This window comes from Pyxicephalus adspersus, chromosome 7 (genome assembly GCF_032062135.1).
Source record: "Pyxicephalus adspersus chromosome 7, UCB_Pads_2.0, whole genome shotgun sequence".
In the NCBI taxonomy this organism is placed as follows: domain Eukaryota; kingdom Metazoa; phylum Chordata; class Amphibia; order Anura; family Pyxicephalidae; genus Pyxicephalus; species Pyxicephalus adspersus.
Window position 1 is genome coordinate 3,443,477 of NC_092864.1, and position 19,367 is coordinate 3,462,843.

Here is a 19,367-nt window from a genome sequence, read left to right on the forward strand (position 1 = left end):
CCAGGTGTACACCCGCTCAGTGGAGCCCCCTATAGGCTTTGTGAAGTCCCTGTATTATTATACTGTGTGTATATAGCGCTGTCATGTGACCTCCCTGCCCCCATGGCCGGCCTGACCACACTGCAGCTGCTGCGCTCACCACTAGGGGTCATGTGACTTCGTCACAACACGTGGCCCAGGACCAGGCACAGCGCCATGCCAGCCACGCCCAGATATACAACAGCCCCGCCCCCTGTGTATCTCCGTTACACGGCCTTCCAGTTGCCAGGAGACAAGGCACGCCCCCTACGCTCCACTCTCTTCCCTTTTGTCCTCTGTGTTATCCCAGCCTCTGATTGGTGGACGCGGAGTTCTCTATACACAGCGGTGACTTTGGCCCCGCCTCATCACGCTCTGCCTAACATCCGGGTCCTGGGGCGGCTCGGCCGCTGGGTGAGTTCTCTTAAAGGGGCCGCTGTGCCCGACTCTTCCGGGTGTACACCCGAAGGATGGGCTGTGTGGGGTCTGTGTATGGAGGAGTATAATGTATGCAGTCAGCCTGACTGGGGGTATATAGTAGAGGTACACCCCAATACTGGGGTTAGGATTAGGCTTTGAGGGGTAACACCCACACTGGGGGTATATAATGCAGATACACCTAATGTAATGGGGATTCACCTTCACTGGGGGGTGAATAATGGGGTTTCACCGTCAATGTGTGCTGTATATTAGGGTAAATCCCTACTGGGGGTATATAAAGGGGTACACCTACACAGCAGGGTAAATAAACCCACTGGGGGCTATCCATGAGGTAACACCCATACTGGGGTATATACAGGGGCCACATTCACACTGGGGGTAATTTAATGGGGGTTATTCACACCCTGGATAGTGTATAATGGGATATTCACCTACTGGGGGGGTATATAATGGGGTTGTACCCTCACAGGGGGTGCATGTAATGGGGGGGTATATACCGGGGGTACTTACCCAGTAATGGGTATAGAATACACCCCGCCCACACAGCGGGTGATGGGTATGAAATGGGATTACACCCTGTTTGGGGTGTATATAATGGACAGTGCTCAACCCAAAAATTTTTTTAAGCCTTAATTAGCCGGCTGCACACACACCGTACACCTCCTCCGCCGATTAGATAAAGAAGTGTAAAGGGAGGGGCACCAGGGGGTGCTGATATCCACCAATCACAGCTCTGACATTGTACAAACCCTGTATCATTGATGTCGCCTTGAAAAAGTTCTTTCACATTTCTACATTTGCTACAAAGATTGTGAAGGTTCCTCTTGTGCAGCCTGGACTGTGCTAGGTATACATTCAGGTAGGCCAGCCATTGGAATATTCACCCGGGAATGAAAGTATTGGGGGGACACCGGATCCTGATGTGTCTCAGATCCAAAAATAAAGGCAGCTCCTGAGGGCGAGACCAACGGGTCACTGTAATACTAAATAATGAATCAATATCTCAGAGCAAAACTAATGTTTTAGTAAGTTCAGGTAGGATATTAGTTTCCACAGATGTAGCCGATGCGTTTCGGGACTCACTTCTCACTTCATCAGGGAATGGGGGGGTCAGGTGACTACAGGAAGGTGTAGGCTGAACTAAAGCACCACATCAAGGATTATGGAGTCCAGAACTATTTATTTCATCATACAAATTCAGGGAGAACAACTGATGCGTTTCATTGTCTATAAAGACCCCCCCCGTTTTCAGGGTAATAATAACAATAGGATCTGCAGAGGGCTGGGATGATCGCAGGAAATCACACAGATGATGTAAATGTTGTGCCGGTTCCTGGTGAATGTAATTCCTGCTCCTCTTCTTGCAGGCAGCCATGGCAGAGAAGAAACCAGGAGAGCCTGCGCAAGGCGGAGAGCAACCCAAACTGGAAGCGTCTCACTGTACGTCCACCGCAGCCAAGAACCTGGCAATCCTAAAGGAGCGATCCTTCGATATCACCTTTGACGTCGGAGATGAGTACGAGATCATCGAGACCATCGGCACCGGAGCTTATGGCGTGGTGTCATCTGCTCGCAGAAAGGGAACCGGTAATAATCATTTGGAACTTTTATATTTTATACCTTTTTTAAATCATTTTATATCTTATTCATATAATTTTATATCATTTAAATCTTTTATATAATTTTATATTTTTTTATATAGTGTTTAAATATTTGCAATATTTTTCATTTCCATAAATTATTTTGTTGTTTGTGAATTTGCTGTAAATTTAGGCTCCTCCTTCCTGGAACACCATAGAATACTTTAACCTCCCTAGCGGTAACCCCGAGTGTGACTCGGGGTAGAAAAAAGTTGCTACAAGTGGTAACCCCGAGTCACTCTCTGGGTTGGAACACCTAGGGAAGGTTAGTAAATAGAGCGCTTACCTGATCCGCCGGGGTCCCACGCAGTCCAGCGCCACGATCTCCGTCTTCTTCCTGCTTCTTTATCCGATGAGTCAGCGGGGGAGTTCCCGGTGACGTCGGTGCGTGTTTACATCCGGGTCGGGTGGGGCGGGAAATTCAAAATCCATTTGCATTGCATTCAATACAAAATACCTGTATTGAATGCAACACATTGGATTTTTATGTGTAAAAGCCGTACATTGTTTTCAAGAACATTTATTTTACAGTATATATAGTAGTATAATATGAATTTTATTTTTAAATATATAGATTTTTTAATTTATTCAATTTATTGTTTTTAAATGATTTTGTGTTTCAAACTTTATTATACTCATACTTTTATATTATACTGTAAAATAAATTTTCATGAAAAACAATGTACCGCTTTTAGACATATAAAACCGGAACGAAATGAACCGCTAGGAAGGTTAATAACCGAATACTGAGCAGCCATCTTTGTAGAAATGGGTTGGCATGGTTTATTTTTTTGCTAGATATGGAAAGTCGGGTTATTATTGAACTGATCAGTAATAGGAGATTTGATGTCCCCGTTCTTCCACAGGTCAGAAAGTCGCCATTAAGAAGATCCCCAACGCCTTTGATGTGGTGACTCATGCCAAGCGCACCTTACGGGAGCTGAAGATTCTGAAACACTTTAAACACGATAACATCATCGCCATCAAAGATATCCTGAAACCGTCGGTGCCTTATTCAGAGTTCAAGTCTGTGTAAGAACCAATCATTTCCTTCTCCTGGGTGAGGGGGGATCTCCAGCCCCTTTATTAAATCCGCCTCTCTTTGTTAGGGCTGCGCCCCCTGGCAGGTGACGCAAGATCACCTGGGGTGCAGAGTCTAAATGTCTTCCAGTCTTCACTGGGGCATCCTGCAAGAGAAGATGGGCCGGTGACCCTAGTGGCCACCAGACTACTTTGCTGTGGGGAGAACACCAGGTCAGGGCCCCCAGGCTCTACCCACCAGGGGGAGGGGACCGAAGTCAGGCTGGCAGGACAGTCACAGGTCGGGGTAGGCTGCAGGCAAATGTAGTCAAAGTCAGACACAGGTCAGGAACCCGAAATAGCACGATGTGGCAGAGTGTACTGAGTAATTCTCAGGTAACAATCAGAGCCTGGAATCGGGAAGGTATAAATAAGGCTAGCAGCCAATAGCAGGACAAGGATGGAAGCAGGAAGTACTCTGCTCATTGACTGCTGCACATACTTTGTAATACCATTCAAGTGCTGGGGATTCTAGAAAAGGCAAATCTCTGCACAGCTAAAGGGAGGCTGAGGATGCTGAAAGCTGACAGACAGGTGATCTGCCAATGGAGTGATTACACCCTTTTATTAAATCTGCCCTCCAGCCTCCCCATCAGTCCTGCACAGTTCTGCCGGCTCCTCTCCTGGAGTAGAATTGGTTCCTCTGATTTCACTGCACAATGGAAGCTTAAATAGACAAATAAATATCTGGTATCATTTAGTTCCTCCCAGTCATGGGTATCACATGTGGGCATTACTTAGGGCAAAGGGGCTGCATTCCTTCAGACTGAAATGAAGCCATTCTGATATTTGGATATGTTTTCCATTGCTGGGACTGATCACTCTAGAGAGGAGCAGGGTGCTGTGGTGTTTTCTGGAAGCTGCACCCTGCTGACCCCTCCTAGCAGTCCTGATCGGTTTGCATTACATAGAAAAGCACAGGGATCTGGGGATGATGTTTCAGATTTTAAAATATAGAATGTAATATAGCAATCTGAGATGTAACATGTGACCCTTCTGATCAGAGATTTCCTGTAGAAAGTTGGGGATGATTGGTAGCCTGGTAGCATTTTCCTAAAATCCCAGGCAGCCATCTCTGGTGAAAGAGTTGGGTATTTTCTCTGACATTTCTCATTTCTTCTTTTCTGATCTTCAGGTACGTAGTGCTGGATCTCATGGAGAGTGATCTTCACCAGATCATTCACTCCTCGCAGCCCCTGACCTTGGAACACGCACGCTACTTTCTGTACCAGCTGTTGAGGGGTCTGAAGTACATTCACTCAGCCAATGTTCTCCACCGCGACCTGAAGCCAAGTAACCTTCTGATCAACGAGAACTGCGAGCTGAAGATCGGTGACTTCGGCATGGCTCGAGGACTTTGTGCCAAGCCCGATGAGTACAACTATTTTATGACGGAGTACGTGGCCACTCGCTGGTATCGTGCCCCGGAACTCATGTTATCGCTCCAAGAGTACACTCAGGCTATAGATATGTGGTCTGTGGGCTGCATCTTTGCAGAAATGCTGGGCCGCAAACAGCTCTTCCCCGGCAAGAACTACATTCACCAGCTTCAGCTCATCATGACTGTGCTCGGAACGCCATCCAGTCAGGTGATCCGAGCTATCGGAGCAGAGAGGGTTCGAGCCTACATCCAGAGCTTGCCCTCTCGCCAGCCTGTACCATGGGCAAGTCTGTACCCTCAAGGAGACAGGAAAGCCTTGGATTTGCTATCCAAAATGTTGAGGTTTGACCCGCGTGAGCGGATTTCCGTATGTGAAGCCCTGAGACACCCTTTTCTGTCCAAGTATCATGACCCAGACGACGAGCCGGAGTGAGTGCCGGCATTTGACTTTGACTTTGACAAGCAGGTCCTGACCAAGGATCAGATCAAGGAGGCCATTGTGGCGGAAATAGAAAGCTTCCACCAGAGAAGAGAGGGAATTAGGCGGCAGATCAGCTTTAAACCGGTCCTGAAACCAGCAGAAGAGGGCCCATTGACCGACGGTGTCATCAGGTCAGATGACTTTCAGTCACCGCCGCTCCCACCACCTCCTCAGGGCTTTGACGTGGATATGCCAAGTGCCAACTCCGCCAGAGAAAGAGGCGATTTTCCCATGGAGTCTCCAAGAGTTCCCGTGAAGCCAGAAACCATTGACCTGACCTCTCCTGTGGAGAGCGAAGACATTTTGCCAAATGAAAGTACAGAGGTGAAAGAGGAGGCTCCCGTAATTAAGACTGATCCTGAGCCAGTGCCAAAGAAAGAGGGTGCTATTTCCGATGACACCAAGGCGGCTCTGAAAGCTGCTCTGCTGAAGTCAGCCCTAAGAAACAAAACCAAAGGTGAGCTAAAGGGATTTCATGTGTGATTTTACAGTATGGGTGATGTCCTGGAGGCTCCTTTGCACTGCATTCAATGCATTTATAAACAAAACCCATCCATGGAAGCTTTTTCTACAATATGGGCATTGTGTTAAAGTAAACCTGGCATAATTAAAGTGCAGCAGTTTCCAGCTTAAGGGCCGGTGTAGAAGGGCTTCAATGGCATTATTTTTTGCTGGGTGGGTGAAGTTTTATTATTTTTTTAATTGCATTGTTGCATTTCTAGGCACAGCATTGTAATAGAGCATTTGGCTGCAGATTGGTCATGCCCTGGTGCCCCATGGGCATGGGTCTGTACTCCAAGTATAATAATGATAGGGGGCACTGAAGCTGAAACATCTAGATGTGGATTAACCTTTATGGTCAAGGGGGTAAATAATGAGTCCCTACATGTAAAACCTGGATGAAGCTTTGTGTATTTGCAGCTCTTATAATGGAATTTTTACACCGATAATATAACTGTCTACAGATTGCGAATAATTCTTGCATGTACTCCTCCTGTAGATGCCCCCAGCTCTATTCCTGAGACGCCTGACATGAAGAAGCCAATCACAGCGCAGGAACGCCAGCGTGAAAGGGAGGAAAAGAGAAGGAGGCGGCAAGAGCGTGCCCGAGAGAAAGAGAAGAAGCAGAAAGAGAAAGAACGTCGCGAGAAAGCAGAAGGATTCAGTGGGCTGATTTTAAGTGAAAATGACAAGAACCTTCTGGAACGGTGGTCACGAATGATCGACCAGACACAGCAGCAACAGCCAACTCCTCAGCCGGCTCCACCTCCTACCAACCAAAATCCAACTGTGCCAAAACCAGCTCCATGTCCAGATATGAACACTATGACTCCTCCCCTCCCCCAGCAGACAGTGTTTGGCATGGCCAATCTCAATCCTATACCTGAGGTCCGATGCCAGCAGAACGGAACCATCTCGGCTCCCTCTGTTGCACCAAATATCCAGTTCATTCCGAGATGCCTAAACCCCTGCTCTGTGCCAAACCTGGTCCATTATGTGCCACCTACCCCGGCAACCTTCCAGATTGCCCCTGTGGTGCTGGCACCTCAAGTGAAGCAGGTGGCTCCCCCAATTCCTGCCCAGCTCCCCCCAGATGTTAAATTCATCTCCAGTGGACAAGTCCTACCTGGCACTTTCCCAGCTCAGGCCAGGATCAACCCAACCTGGACCAGAGGGGGACATCAGGAAAACTGGGCAGCAACGGACACAGTAGACGGGAAGCGGAATTCTGTCACCGTGGATCCTGCGCTCTTCCTACGCAACCCTACCGACATTGAGCAACCAACGCGAGTCCCAGGAATAACATTCACCGGTGGGGTGGATTGCCGTGTTCAGGAAGAGCCCAAGACTCAAGATCTTACACCACTCCGGCCCACCACCTACAACACAACCGACCCATCAACCTCCGCTGATATCAACCTGGTGACCCAGCAGTTCTCAAAGTCCCAGGTAGAGATTCTTGTTATACAAAGGATTGCAGGCTTTTTCTTTCAGTTGCTTCATTGTGAGGCCTTTGGGATCTTGGTGGGTCAGCTTGCAAAATGTAGGATTCTTGTAACCAAATCAGTGAAATCATTTTCATGGAATAAGTTAGACACACAGGAAGTCCTTCAGCTCTGGGTTGTCTTGCCCAAAGAGTTCTGTTGCGTTCCGTAGAGTGGGACCTGTGTTTCTTAATAGACTTAAAGAAAAAAATTCCTATTTTCTTACTCATCCATAGAGGGACAGCAGAGGACCTTTGGGAGGTCCAAAAGCTGTCCAATTACATGGTAGGAAACGCAACAAACAAATGTTAACAAGCCGAGAAAAAGAACTGGTAGCCTAAAGAGCTTGCTGAGGGGCTTTAAATCCAAAGCTGGCATCAGATAGGGCCACAATCACGATCCTAAAAGACCTCACAAATATAATAAACTAATCTTGACATGGAATGGTGGATCCCAATCCTAGGAATCATAAGCTTGGAGGAATAGGTTAGTCTTGTACACAGTGAGCTGAAGAAAAAAAATTCCATTCTCTTAACAAAAAACAGGCATTCTGGAGGTGAGAGGAGCCTACAGTTTTTCCATTAGCTAGTGTCCCCCCTCCTGTAGGTGGCAGTATAACCCAAAGGTAAATTGCTTCCTTTGCTTGTGAACAACACAGAACAGTCATTGAGGCATAGAAAGCAGTCATCCCTATTAATAGGGATCATTTATCATTTTCCCACAGACTTTTCCCCTTTGCTTTGTATATTGGGTCACAGATTTTCAGATCCTGATGATCTTGTCCTATTGAATTCTTCTGATTTTACCCCTAGGTTGAGGACGTTCTGCCTCCCGTCTTCTCCGTCACACCCAAGGGAAGTGGTGCTGGGTACGGATTGGGCTTCGATCTCGAGGAATTCCTGAATCAGTCTTTCGATTTGGCGCCAGAGACCCGCGAAAGGTGAGAGTGATATTTAGCCCCAGGAGAAAGTTCTTCACTTTGAGATTGTTAACACATCAGAAGACGCCATTTTTTGTTACAGAATTATAGTTCATATCAGTGCATCATGAACCCCCCTTTAGCTGAGAAAAATTGTGCAGCATTGTTATACTCACCTAACATCCCTCGCTGGCACCATTGTGGGTATGGGGTGCCAGTCAGCCAGCAGTACAGAAGGACTCACTGTAGCAAACTACTCATACATCTCCTTGTGTGGTTGCTGTAGTTCCCCCCAGCTAACCAGATGCTGACTTTAGGGGTCAACTGACCACCCCCAAACTGTAGACAACCATCAGTCCCGTACAGCAGTCTTCCTTGACACACCATTTTTTTCTCTTTCAGCCTGGTCGACTCCGCACCTTTATCAGCATCGCTCTTAGCCGATTGGCTGGAAGTTCACCGCATGAATCCTGCAGACCTGACCGCCCTGCAGGAGGATCTGCAGCTGGGATCCCCCATGATCCTCTCGGACATTCCTGACCTCCAAGACAGCTGAGGATGCGTAGAACAGGACGAAGGTCTCTGTGGAGAGCAAACAATGTGCTTCACTTATCCTGTGTGTCTGAGGACTGTCCACACGCTGCCCCAGGAACCAATCAGATTCATCATAGTTGGGGCCTATGATGCTATGGGCACCTCAGGCAGTTCGTTCTTCAGACATATTCAATAGGTGAGGCATCAGAGTCTCCTGGAGCCAGATCTAGATTGTAGTGTACAGACTTTTACAGGATGACTTGACGGGGATCAGAAGCACACCCATCATCCTCTGGTCATGTGAGGAGATTGGTTCAAGGAGACGTGCCCAGGAGACGTCAGTTCCTCCACTGCACCACCTCCAGGAGCTGACGCACTGATACGATTCACTCCTTCACCGCTGTTTGTGGATGCACAGGATGTCCCACCATTCCTGCTGATGACTCTGCACCTCTATGGGTCTGTGCAGCTCTTACAACATGCGAGAGCACCTCTCATTCATACAGAGGATGTCTGGGCTCTGTGTAGTCACCACAACTCCACTGAACACCCCAAAGGGGTAAGAGAACTAAAAAGTGAACCTTTCCTAATGCTACTTCTGTCAGGTAGAGTGACAGGTCCTCTTTATATATTATTGTCAAGGTGTGCCAAGTCAGCCTGTGGTTACAGCAATGTTTCTGTAACTTCTCAACGTGCCTAGAAATTAGAATGTAAATCAGAATCAGGATCTGCATCTCCTACACCGAGATAAAAACACTTTGGTGTCACCAGCTGCAGTGTTTGACCAGGAAATTATTTGAAGCCGGGTGGTGGCCCGGTATTTTGGCCCAGAACTTTACTAAACACCTACAAACAGCTGGGTAGTCCACCCGGCTAAAAGGGGCCTGGGAGAGCTGAGCTCGGAGTCTCTGAGAATGATGGGAGACCCTGAGGATGATGAGAGTCTTTGAGGATGATGAGAGTCTTTGAGGATGATGAGAGTCTCATTCTGGATCTGCACAGAGTTATATTCTACAAACTCATTAAAGTACATTGGTGCTTCTGTTTCTGACACTGCAATGTCTCGTTTTAATAAAATTTATATTTATTTATGTAGTCGAGTTATCTTTGTAAGCTGGCGGATCAGCTGGCTGATCCAAATCTGAAGTCTGATTCTGCCTAGGACGTCAGGATCTTAAGTTTATTACGCATATTAATGTAATCTCTATACATAACTTAACTATTGCCTCATAGTTCCACGACATCACAAAAACGTAGTTTTTTGTTGCAACAACATATACAATTACACATAATTCACCTGCGTCCTTGTTCAATAAACATTTACACTTCAGAAATGTTTCAGGCTTTTGCGTTTGTGGCTCTCCGCTGTCTCCTGTTGCAGAAACCTGCAGTATTCGCCCATCATGTTGGGGTTGCACCGGCCTTGATTATCTTGTTTCCATAACAGAAATGTCCTGGTGGAACCTCTCCCTTTGTTCATCACTCACATCACCCAAATGTGGGAAGAAGTTCAGATGGGAATGTAAAGCCGCATACACACTTGCAATCCTTGTCGTTGGAAAGGATCTTTCACGATCCTTTCCAATGATAAGAACCGCAAGATGCATGAACAAGTGCTGTACATACAGCACCGTTCTGCTCTATGGAGAGGGGAGGGGGAGAGCGACGGAGCAGCACCCTGCTGCGCGCTCTCCCCCTTCTCTTACATTATGATCGTTCATCGTCCGTGGAGCCGCCAGGACGGATCCATGGACGATAAACAACTTGGGCTGTGCACACGCCAGATTCTTGCCCGATATCCACCCTGAGCCGATTATCGGGCGAGAAAAATTGAACATGTGTACGTAGCTTAAGAAATGAATTTTAAGTGACTTTCGGCAGCCAAGTTGATGGTATGCTGTTAGCATGTTGTTCACGAGTTCAGCATAGCTTTTAGCACCCTGGGTGCCCAGAAAGTTTTGTGCAACTAGCACAAATGAATCCCAACGAAAAAATTGTCCAACAAAAATGCCTGCTTTCAGTTTAGCATCTGTTAAAACTTCTCCAAACTTGTCCTTCAGCTACTTTGAACCCATACCATCACAATCCATTGCAACGACAACGTTTTTCATTAATCTAAGTTTAATATGAAGTGGTTATGAATGAGTGATTTATGCTTCACGTTGTACTGACCACCACATTGTTCAGGTCTGGGTGGCCATTCTTTCACTTTGTAATGGTTGCTGTCATCACGTTCCACAGGCACAGAAAGCACATAGATTTTATATATCCCAATTGCAGGCCAAGGAGTGCCACCACCTTCATATCACCACAAACATTCCACTTGTGTTCTGAATAGTTAATCAATTTTAAAATGACCTCCATGAATTTGTATGTCTCTTTCATTTCCACTGCATGAACAAGAGGAACAGAAGGAATTTTGTTACCTTTATGCAGCAATATATGTTCAAACTTGCTTTGCTCAAGTCTATGAACAATCTCCACTGCTCTGCTATGTATTTGTAACCTAACCCCATCATCAGACCGCTCACATCGGTACAGAAGCAATGTCGTTTTTCAGCTTGTATTAATCTGCACACTTTGTGTGACGATTAGGAAAGTGTGAAGTTGTCGTTCCTTTTTGTAGCAGATTCCACTCCTTTAATCTGGAGGCTAACAGCTCAGACTTCTCTTTTGACAAGGATAGGTCCCTTACCAGATCTAAATCTGATTGGCTTATAAAATGTGGCTCACCCTCTTCATATTGGGGTTCATAGCATTCATTACCATGGACATCATCCTCCTGTTCCTCATCTGACATGTCACTGTCAGTAATAACAGATGTAGGAGGGACTGGCACTGGATTCTCTGCATCATGTGGCACTTTCCCAATCAGATTCACAATCAGGATAGACGATTTTTGACTTAAGCTGCGTACACACTTCCAATTTTTATCGTTGGAAATGAACGACGAACGAACGACGAACGATCGATTGGGCAAAAACCTTCCAAAAAAAAGTAACCAACGACGCCGACCAACGAGGATAGTCGTTGGAAATGAACGACCGGACCGGCGGATCGGATTGGACGACGATCGTTCACCATCTATCGTGTGTACGGTCGTTCATTGATCGTCCATGGTCTGAGCATGCGCGGTGAACGAACGTTCGCTCACTTCCTGTGGTGCACGTCACTTCCTGTATCGTTCAAACGATCGCATCTATTGTGTGTACAATATCTACGAACGATCGTGTCGTTATCTGTATGTCCAGGATCGGTGCAATACTATCGTTCGCAGTTATCGTGCAGGATCGTTCGTCGTTCGTTTACCAACGATAATAATTAGAAGTGTGTACGTAGCTTTAGTCTTCTTGGAAAACCCGGCAATTTTACTCATACAGAAGTAGCAGTCCTAATGATGGTCTATTGGCTCACGCCAAACCATAGGCACAGCAAAAGGCATTTTATTCCTTTTCCCATTCAGCCATTGTGTTAGGCCAACATAACACCTAGATATGAGGTGCCCAGCTTTTATCCTGATCTCCAATTTCACATCCAAAGAAATACTTGTAAAGGAAATCACCCTCCTGGTTCGGTTCTTGCATTGATCACACGGGTATATTTGTTACAAATGTAGCACAAATTGTCCCGTTTATTAACACAGCTTCACCTACTCATCAAAACTATGGCCTAGCTGTACTATCCAATAACACGAGACAAGCCCTTGGCCCATCTATCCTTATATACATTATATATATATATTTTATAATATATATATACCTAATTCTGACATCAGCTCACTCACCCAGCATACATACCACCAGGGGGCGTGATTCAGCTGGCAGCAGGCATAGTGGTAGCTGCCACTGTTCCCATGTAAAATTACATTACCCAATTATTGAACAGGTATAGCACCCCTATAACCTAAAATCTGTACATGATAGGCAAATTCTGAGTTCAGATTTGGAATCAGCACACTCGATATCATGTATCACATGTGTTATTATCAGTAGCAAAATCGTTGTTGTGCAGTGAATGAACAGTATTTATATAGCGCCAACATATTACGCAGCGCTGTACATTAAATAGGAGTTGTAATGGACAGACAGATACAGATATGGGAGGAGGAGGGGAGCCTGCCCAGAAGAGCTTACAATCTGTCAATGAATTGAATCTCCCTTTAGCTGGGGAGTGACGGGGAGCCGGGTGTCCTATCACAAGGCGGCTGGAGGCTCTCTATGGGAATCTGAATTACACCCAAATCTATTTATACATAAGCAATGTGCAGTACTCTGCTCCACCATTACCCCCCATCACTGGTGGCATCATGAGTACCTCTAGGGGGCGCGGATAATCAGGGACCCCCGTCTGCCCTGGGCTACCCCCCAACATCATTTATTCATTCTATTTCTTTTTTATGATAAACCTCACGAGAAGACATGTACAGCCCATCACTCAGAACCATTGTATAGGAGTCCAGTATTTCATATCACATGGCTGTGGCCCCTCACTTCAGGTACAATGGAGGCTGAGACCCCCAAGGGCCCCAGATTCGTATCAAAACTTCTGCTGATCACCATCTGTTGCACCCCCAGATTTTACATGAACATGTGTGTATTATATCTGGCACAGCAGCTGTGGCTGAGTACAAAGAGGGCAATGACTGGTGAGTGATCAGCCATCCATGATACATTGGGAGGACTCTCCCCTCCCCCAGTGATGGAAGTTCTATGGGGTCAGTGAAGGAAAGAAGCAGCAACTGACCAACCTGTGGAGGACACGTGACCTGTTAGCAGTAAGGCCCCGCCCCTGTAAGTGATACTTTATATCAAATACACAGCAAGCTCCGCCCATGAAATCGATACATTGTATCGCCTTTACTGAAACCACGCCCCCTGTAGTACAGCTCGTATCTGTAGTATTGTCGTAGCCCCGCCTCTTCCTCTTCCGTCCTCCAATAGTGATAGAAGTGGGCGGGGCCAGGCACGCGAGACACGTCAGCTCAGTCCAGTGATCCGAGCCGACAATCATGTCGGGCTGGGATCGGTGGCTGCGGGTTGCGGTGTGTGTGGCGGGGATCGCACTGTCTGTGTACGCCTATCATGTGGAGACTTCCAGGGAGAGAGATCCGGAGTACACCGCCCTGTGTGACATCAACCCCGGCATCAGCTGCTCCAAAGTCTTCACCTCCAGGTCAGTCATAGAGATCATCCCAGGTGTGTCCATAGAGATCATCCCAGGTGTGTCCATAGAGATCATCCCAGGTGTGTCCATAGAGATCATCCCAGTGTGTGTGTGCATAGTAATCATAGAGAGCATCCTAGTTGTATGCATAGGGATCATAGAGATCATCCCAAATGTGTCCATAGGGGTCATCCAAGATGTGTCCATAGGGATCATAGAGATCATTCCAGATATGCCCATTGAGGTCATGTAGATCCCTTCCAGGTGTGTCCAAAGGCATCATAGAGATCATCCCTGGTGTGTGTGCATAGGGATCATCCAAGATGTGTCCATAGAGATCATGGAGATCATCCTAGGTGTGTGTCCATAGGGATCATAGAGATCAACCCAGCTTTGGGTCCATAGCGATCATCCTAGGTGTGTCCATAGGGATCATCCCAGATGTGTCCATAGGGATCAGATCATGGAGATCATCCCAGATGTGTCCATAGGGATCATGGAGATCATCCCAGATGTGTCCATAGGGATCATGGAGATCATCCCAGATGTGTCCAAAGGAATGATAGAGATCATTCCAGATATGCCCATTGAGATCATAGAGAGCATCCAAGATGTGTCCAAAGGGATCATAGAGATCAACCCAGGTGTGTGTGCATAGGGATCATCCTAGGTGTGTCCATAGGGATCATAAAGATCATCTCAGATGTGTCCATAGGGATCATAGAGATCATCCCAGTTGCATGTCCATAGAGATCATCCCAAATGTGTGTCCATAGGGATCATAGAGATCATCCCAGGTGTGAGTCCATAGGGATCACCTTGAGATCTCAGACGTGATTGTGTGCTCTGTGGAGATCACATCCTGGCAGTGATTGGTTTCCTCTGATAATGATGCCGTCCTATTGGTGTGTGATCTCTATAATTGGTATGATCTCTTCCAGATGGGGGCGTGGCTTCGGATTGGTAGAAGGCCTTCTGGGTGCACAGAGCCCCTTCAATCAGCCCAATAGCGTTTTTGGAATCGCATTCTACGCCCTGCAGATTGTGCTCGGTGAGTGTCAGCAACTACCCCCTATCTGCCCCCTATCTGCCACCTATCATTACTGCATGTATTAGGTTACTATGGGCAACCCAGACAACTGAATTCACACATACAGCTCCGCATGCCGGGGGGGGGGGCGGCAGTTCCACTGAGAGCGGTCATCACTGGGATCACCTGACATACTACCGTCATCATACGACCCCCGACATACAATCATCATATGACCCCCGACCGACATCATAAAACCCCCGACATACATACGGCCGTCATCATGTAACCTCTGACTTATAGCCGGACATTTTGTTCCCTGACGAGTGGCTCTCCTTCTGATTGGATAATCCCTCCCATCACGTTGTCACTCTCTTGTCTCTCCTCCTCCTCAGGTTTCGTGCCGTCAGTGGCCGCGGTTGCCGCCCTTCTGGTGACCTCCCTGTTGTCCATCGCCGGCTCCGTCTTCCTGGCCTACGTCCTCTTCTACATCCTGGAGGATTTCTGTGTCATCTGTATCACCACGTACGCCCTGAACTTCTCCCTGCTGCTGCTGAACGTGGTGCGGCTCCGATCGCTGACCGCCAAACCCACCAAGAAGAAGAAGAACAAGAAGAGCAAGGCGCACTGATACCTAGGGGGCGTGGCCTTGGTGATTACATCACATCCACAGCCAATCAACACTCAGGACTTTTTCATGTGACAGTGTTACAATTTTTATAGAGATCTGTTACTTTTATCAATGTTTCGCTGCGGTTTTAGCTGGAGGGGTCACCCCTGAAATATTCCCCCTGAGGCCCTGTTTAGGGGGGATAACGCGGCCAATCAGCACACTCTCAGGAATTGGCCCTTCCAGGAATTTCACTTGTTTTGTATTGTGACAAGCGAGCCTCAGGAATTGATTGATCTGCCTTTGTATCAGCAGAGAATGTCTGTGACGGACACACGGGGCCACATGTGGGGCTACTAAGGGCCAAAAGGGTTCACCTGAGCTGCTACCAATCACAGCCTGGCGTTGACTTGTAATAAAGTGGATGTTTTTCATTAAAAAAACAAAAATCTGCACACTTTTGTTGTTATCCACAGCCTTGAAACCGTCCATGCCATGGGATCTAGCATCATCCAGCCCCGCCCTCTCCTGGCAGCCTTTCCTTGGCTCCGCCCATCACTTAGCCCTTCCTCCCAAGCCTGCCAATCTCTGGCTCCACCCCTTACTTGGCCCTTCTTCCCTTGTCTGCTAATCTCTGGCTCCACCCCTTTTAATAACTCTCCCACCCATGCCTGCCTCTCCTTAGCTCCACCCCTCACTTGGTCCTTTCGCCCTTACCTGTTCCTGGCTTCACCTCCCCTAGCCCCTTCCTCACCTGTATGCCTATCTTTGGCCCCACCCCTCGTTAGGCCCTGCCACCCTGGCCTGTCTGTCCCTGCTTTTCACTAGCCCCACCCCTGCCTGTCCCGCCCTTGCTTGACTGTTGCTGGTCCCGCCCCTTTCAGTAATTGGATTTCACCTCTCATACCATGCAGGTTTGTCATCTTATGTGGGTGTTACTTAGGGCAGTGTGCACGCAAATTCAGCCTGTCTGGGACCGCCCACTCTTCCAGACTGACAAGGCATTTTGATATTTGCATAGCTCCTCCCAAGAGCCTAGCCACTTCCTCCAATCAGGGCTCTTGGGAGGAATATTGAGGTGTATAGGAAGCCATGAACAGGCCCCGCCCACTGGTCATGATGTGAGTGCATTGTATAGAGAAGTACAGAGACCCAGTGAATACACTTCTAGGTTGTATAATGATAATATTTTCATGTTGGTGAGGGGCACAGATAAGCCTCCCGCTTCTTTCCTCCAACACTTATGTCACTTGCTGAGTTCTGTAATGACGTAGGGCTGGGAGAATGGAACCAGAACCCAACCGCAGGTAACATGAACACCTGACCAGAAGTGTCAAGGTGGGGACACTGTCACGCTGGGATGGGGAGAGGTCAGAGTCACCAGAGATTGCTGTGTACATGACATCTATTGTAGGGAAGTGACAATCTCAGTCATTGGGAGATGTGACCGGTAAAACAAATGGAATTGATCGATTGATGAAATGAGCCCAATATTGGCTCCTCACACACCCCCCCACTCATGGGTCATCCCATCTGGGGCGAGTGCCCCCTCCACTTTATGAGGGGCATTATCAATCTGCATGCTTATGGTAGCTGCTGGTGACCAAGGGCAGGTGTGACCAATCCTCAGTATCCCTTCCAGCGTCAGTAACCCCTTCCCATGCCGCAGAGCTCAGGGTGGGGGACAGAGAAACACCACCAGGAGCCAATCAGTTGGGCTGCAGCAGTCATGTGCCAGCACTCAGCACAATTCTCATTTTCTGTAAGCTTAAAGAAAAAACAATACTCAGAACTGAGGTGCACAGGAAGAGTTAGGGACTTTGCGGAGAGGTGGGGAGAGCAGAGATGATTTTGCTATTTTGTCCAATCACAGGCTGTGTGAGGGGACCAGACCCACAATGTTACCTAATGAGATGTGCTGAAAGGCAGAGCTTAGTAAATCTCCGGACTGGATTGACAAAAATTCCAAGCCTTTGGTGTCCTCTATATTTAAACATTTTTTATTGATGATATCTAAAAACATGACGTGACACATTTACCACAATATTAACGACAAATACAACCTCAGCCCAACTGCAGAATGCTGGCGAAAAATTCCCTCACACAGACACACAATTACCTAAAGTGTCCCCATATGACTTTGATCCCACCAACAATGAGCTATGTCACATGGGGACAAAAAAGTTGTGTTGTTTTGAACCCTGCAGCACCTGACTCCATTTCCCAGCTCCACATCTGGGTCAATTTCCCACACAGGGTTCCCCCAGGGGGCGCTAGGAGTTCCTTGAGCAATGAGCAGTTTGTACCTCTCAGGTCAGTATAAATGACACTAGTGATCTTTTTGGCTGTAAGGGTGACATTCTTCCCAATGTCTAGCAATGTAAGAGGAATTCTTCCCACTGACCACCACACTAATATACTGTGAGCTGTGGATATAGTAATTAAGGAAAGGAGGCCCTGAACACCTGAAAGTATTTTTAAGGGTAACCCCATGATACACCGGTGGGGAAACACTGATCTGAATATTAGGTATCAAATTTAAATATGGACAGGAGAAATAAAATTTGGGTGTATTAAAATAATATACAATAAACATTTGGGGTTGGGCTGCTGATAAGGGCATTTGAGAAGATTTTGGACTGTAAAAGCAGACAAAGCTGGACATTGCCCTTCTTCTATGGGTTCCAGTGTTGTCCTCCATGGGTTGTCATCTTCCCTGGGTTCCATGATTGTCCTCTATGGGTTCCAAGGTTTTCCTTTTCTGTGGGTTTCAGAGTTGCCTTCCATGGGTTGTTCTATCAGTTTCAAGGTTGTCCTCCATGGGTTGTCATCTTCCCTGGGTTCCATGATTGTCCTCTGTGGGTTCCAAGGTTGTCCTCTTCTGTGGGTTTCAGAGTTGCCTTCCATGGGTTGTTCTATCAGTTCCAAGGTTGTCCTCCATGGGTTGTTCTTCTATGGGTTCCAGGGTTGTTCACTATGAGTCGATATTTTTCTGTGGCCTCCAGGGTTCCCCTCAGAGGGTTGTTTTTTTTCTATGATTTCCAGGGTTGTTCTCCTTTGATTTTCCTATAAATACTAGGGTTGTAGGGTTGTATTCAATAGGTTGAAGAACAGGAAAGAGGCAAACAAGGTGGGACTTTCACAACAATTAATTTTCATAAAAATGAAATATTTTATTACAATTTACTTCAACAAAAACATCAATAAAAGATTCGTTTCCCATTTATAAAAAGAACATCTTAGCAACATTTGCTGAGGTTGTCATTTATCCAACGCATTTCGCAGAAAGAGGCACTTCTTCAGGAAAAGGGTTCAACACAGGGTAATACCTCAGCACAACAAAATTGGCAACATAAAGGATACAATTTGTCACCCAATGCAGAGGCAGGTACAAAGGGAGCAGACCAGCCAAGACCACAGCCCACAAATCGAGAAACATCCCAAATTTCATTCAATGATTGATGCCAGTTGTAAAATTCAAAAAAAATCTCTTACTAATTCATATTAGAGTACAAGTCTCTCAATTCATCTCAAGGACCATCAGACGCAGAGCCGGGGGACTTGAGAAATGCTGACAACCAACAGTCCCAAAACGAAGGGTAGAAAGGGCTAAAAATGTCCTCAGCCATGGGTACCTCAAAGGGGCAAGAGGTATTCAATAGGTTGTCAATTTTTCTTCTTTGTCCTTTTATGAATTCCAGCGTTGTCCCCCATGGGTTGCCATCTTCTGTGGGTTCCATAGTTGTCCTTCATGAGTTGACATTGTTTTGTGAGTTCTAGGGATGTCTTTAGTGGGTTGTCCTTCTTTGAGTTCCAGGGTTGTCTCCCATGCTTTGTTCTTTTAGGAGTTCCAGGGTTGTTCTCTTCTTCCTGGAGTTGTTCTATGTCTGTGGGTTCCAGGGTTGTCCTCCATGGGTTGTTCTTTTTCTAAAGGTTTCAGAGTTTCCCTCAATGCGCTATCCTTCTATATGAATTACAGGGCTATACCCAATAATTTGTCCTTTTCTGTGGGTTTATCTTCTATGGGTTGTTCTCTTCCATCGGTTCCAAGGTTGTCCTCCATGGGTTGCCACCTTCTGTGGGTT

At 46.9% G+C, this 19,367-nt stretch overlaps 2 protein-coding genes across 2 annotated transcripts; both read left to right on the forward strand.

Annotated features, from left to right (window-relative positions):
- Positions 1–1,096: 1,096 nt before the first annotated feature.
- On the forward strand, positions 1,097–9,574 carry MAPK7 (mitogen-activated protein kinase 7). The gene is given in 5 exon segments (XM_072417078.1): positions 1,097–2,046; positions 2,966–3,131; positions 4,315–5,498; positions 6,042–6,991; positions 7,839–9,574. Coding segments are annotated over 5 exon segments (2,646 nt in total). The 5' UTR covers positions 1,097–1,832; the 3' UTR covers positions 7,971–9,574.
- A 3,852-nt stretch (positions 9,575–13,426) lies between these two features.
- On the forward strand, positions 13,427–15,731 carry LOC140334864 (vitamin K epoxide reductase complex subunit 1-like protein 1). Its single transcript, XM_072417132.1, has 3 exons — positions 13,427–13,651; positions 14,584–14,693; positions 15,068–15,731. The coding sequence occupies exons 1-3, from the start codon at positions 13,488–13,490 to the stop codon at positions 15,301–15,303; spliced, it is 510 nt and encodes a 169-aa protein (XP_072273233.1). The 5' UTR covers positions 13,427–13,487; the 3' UTR covers positions 15,304–15,731.
- The last annotated feature ends 3,636 nt before the right edge of the window (positions 15,732–19,367 follow it).

What these genes read in the sequence shown, in the direction of transcription:
- LOC140334864 (XM_072417132.1), top strand. Translation starts at nt 13,488, where the DNA reads ATGTCGGGCTGGGATCGGTGGCTGCGGGTTGCGGTGTGTGTGGCGGGG. An exon ending in TCCAAAGTCTTCACCTCCAG is followed by an intron (nt 13,652 to 14,583) that starts GTCAGTCATAGA and finishes GATCTCTTCCAG; the next exon opens with ATGGGGGCGTGGCTTCGGAT. An exon ending in CGCCCTGCAGATTGTGCTCG is followed by an intron (nt 14,694 to 15,067) that starts GTGAGTGTCAGC and finishes CCTCCTCCTCAG; the next exon opens with GTTTCGTGCCGTCAGTGGCC.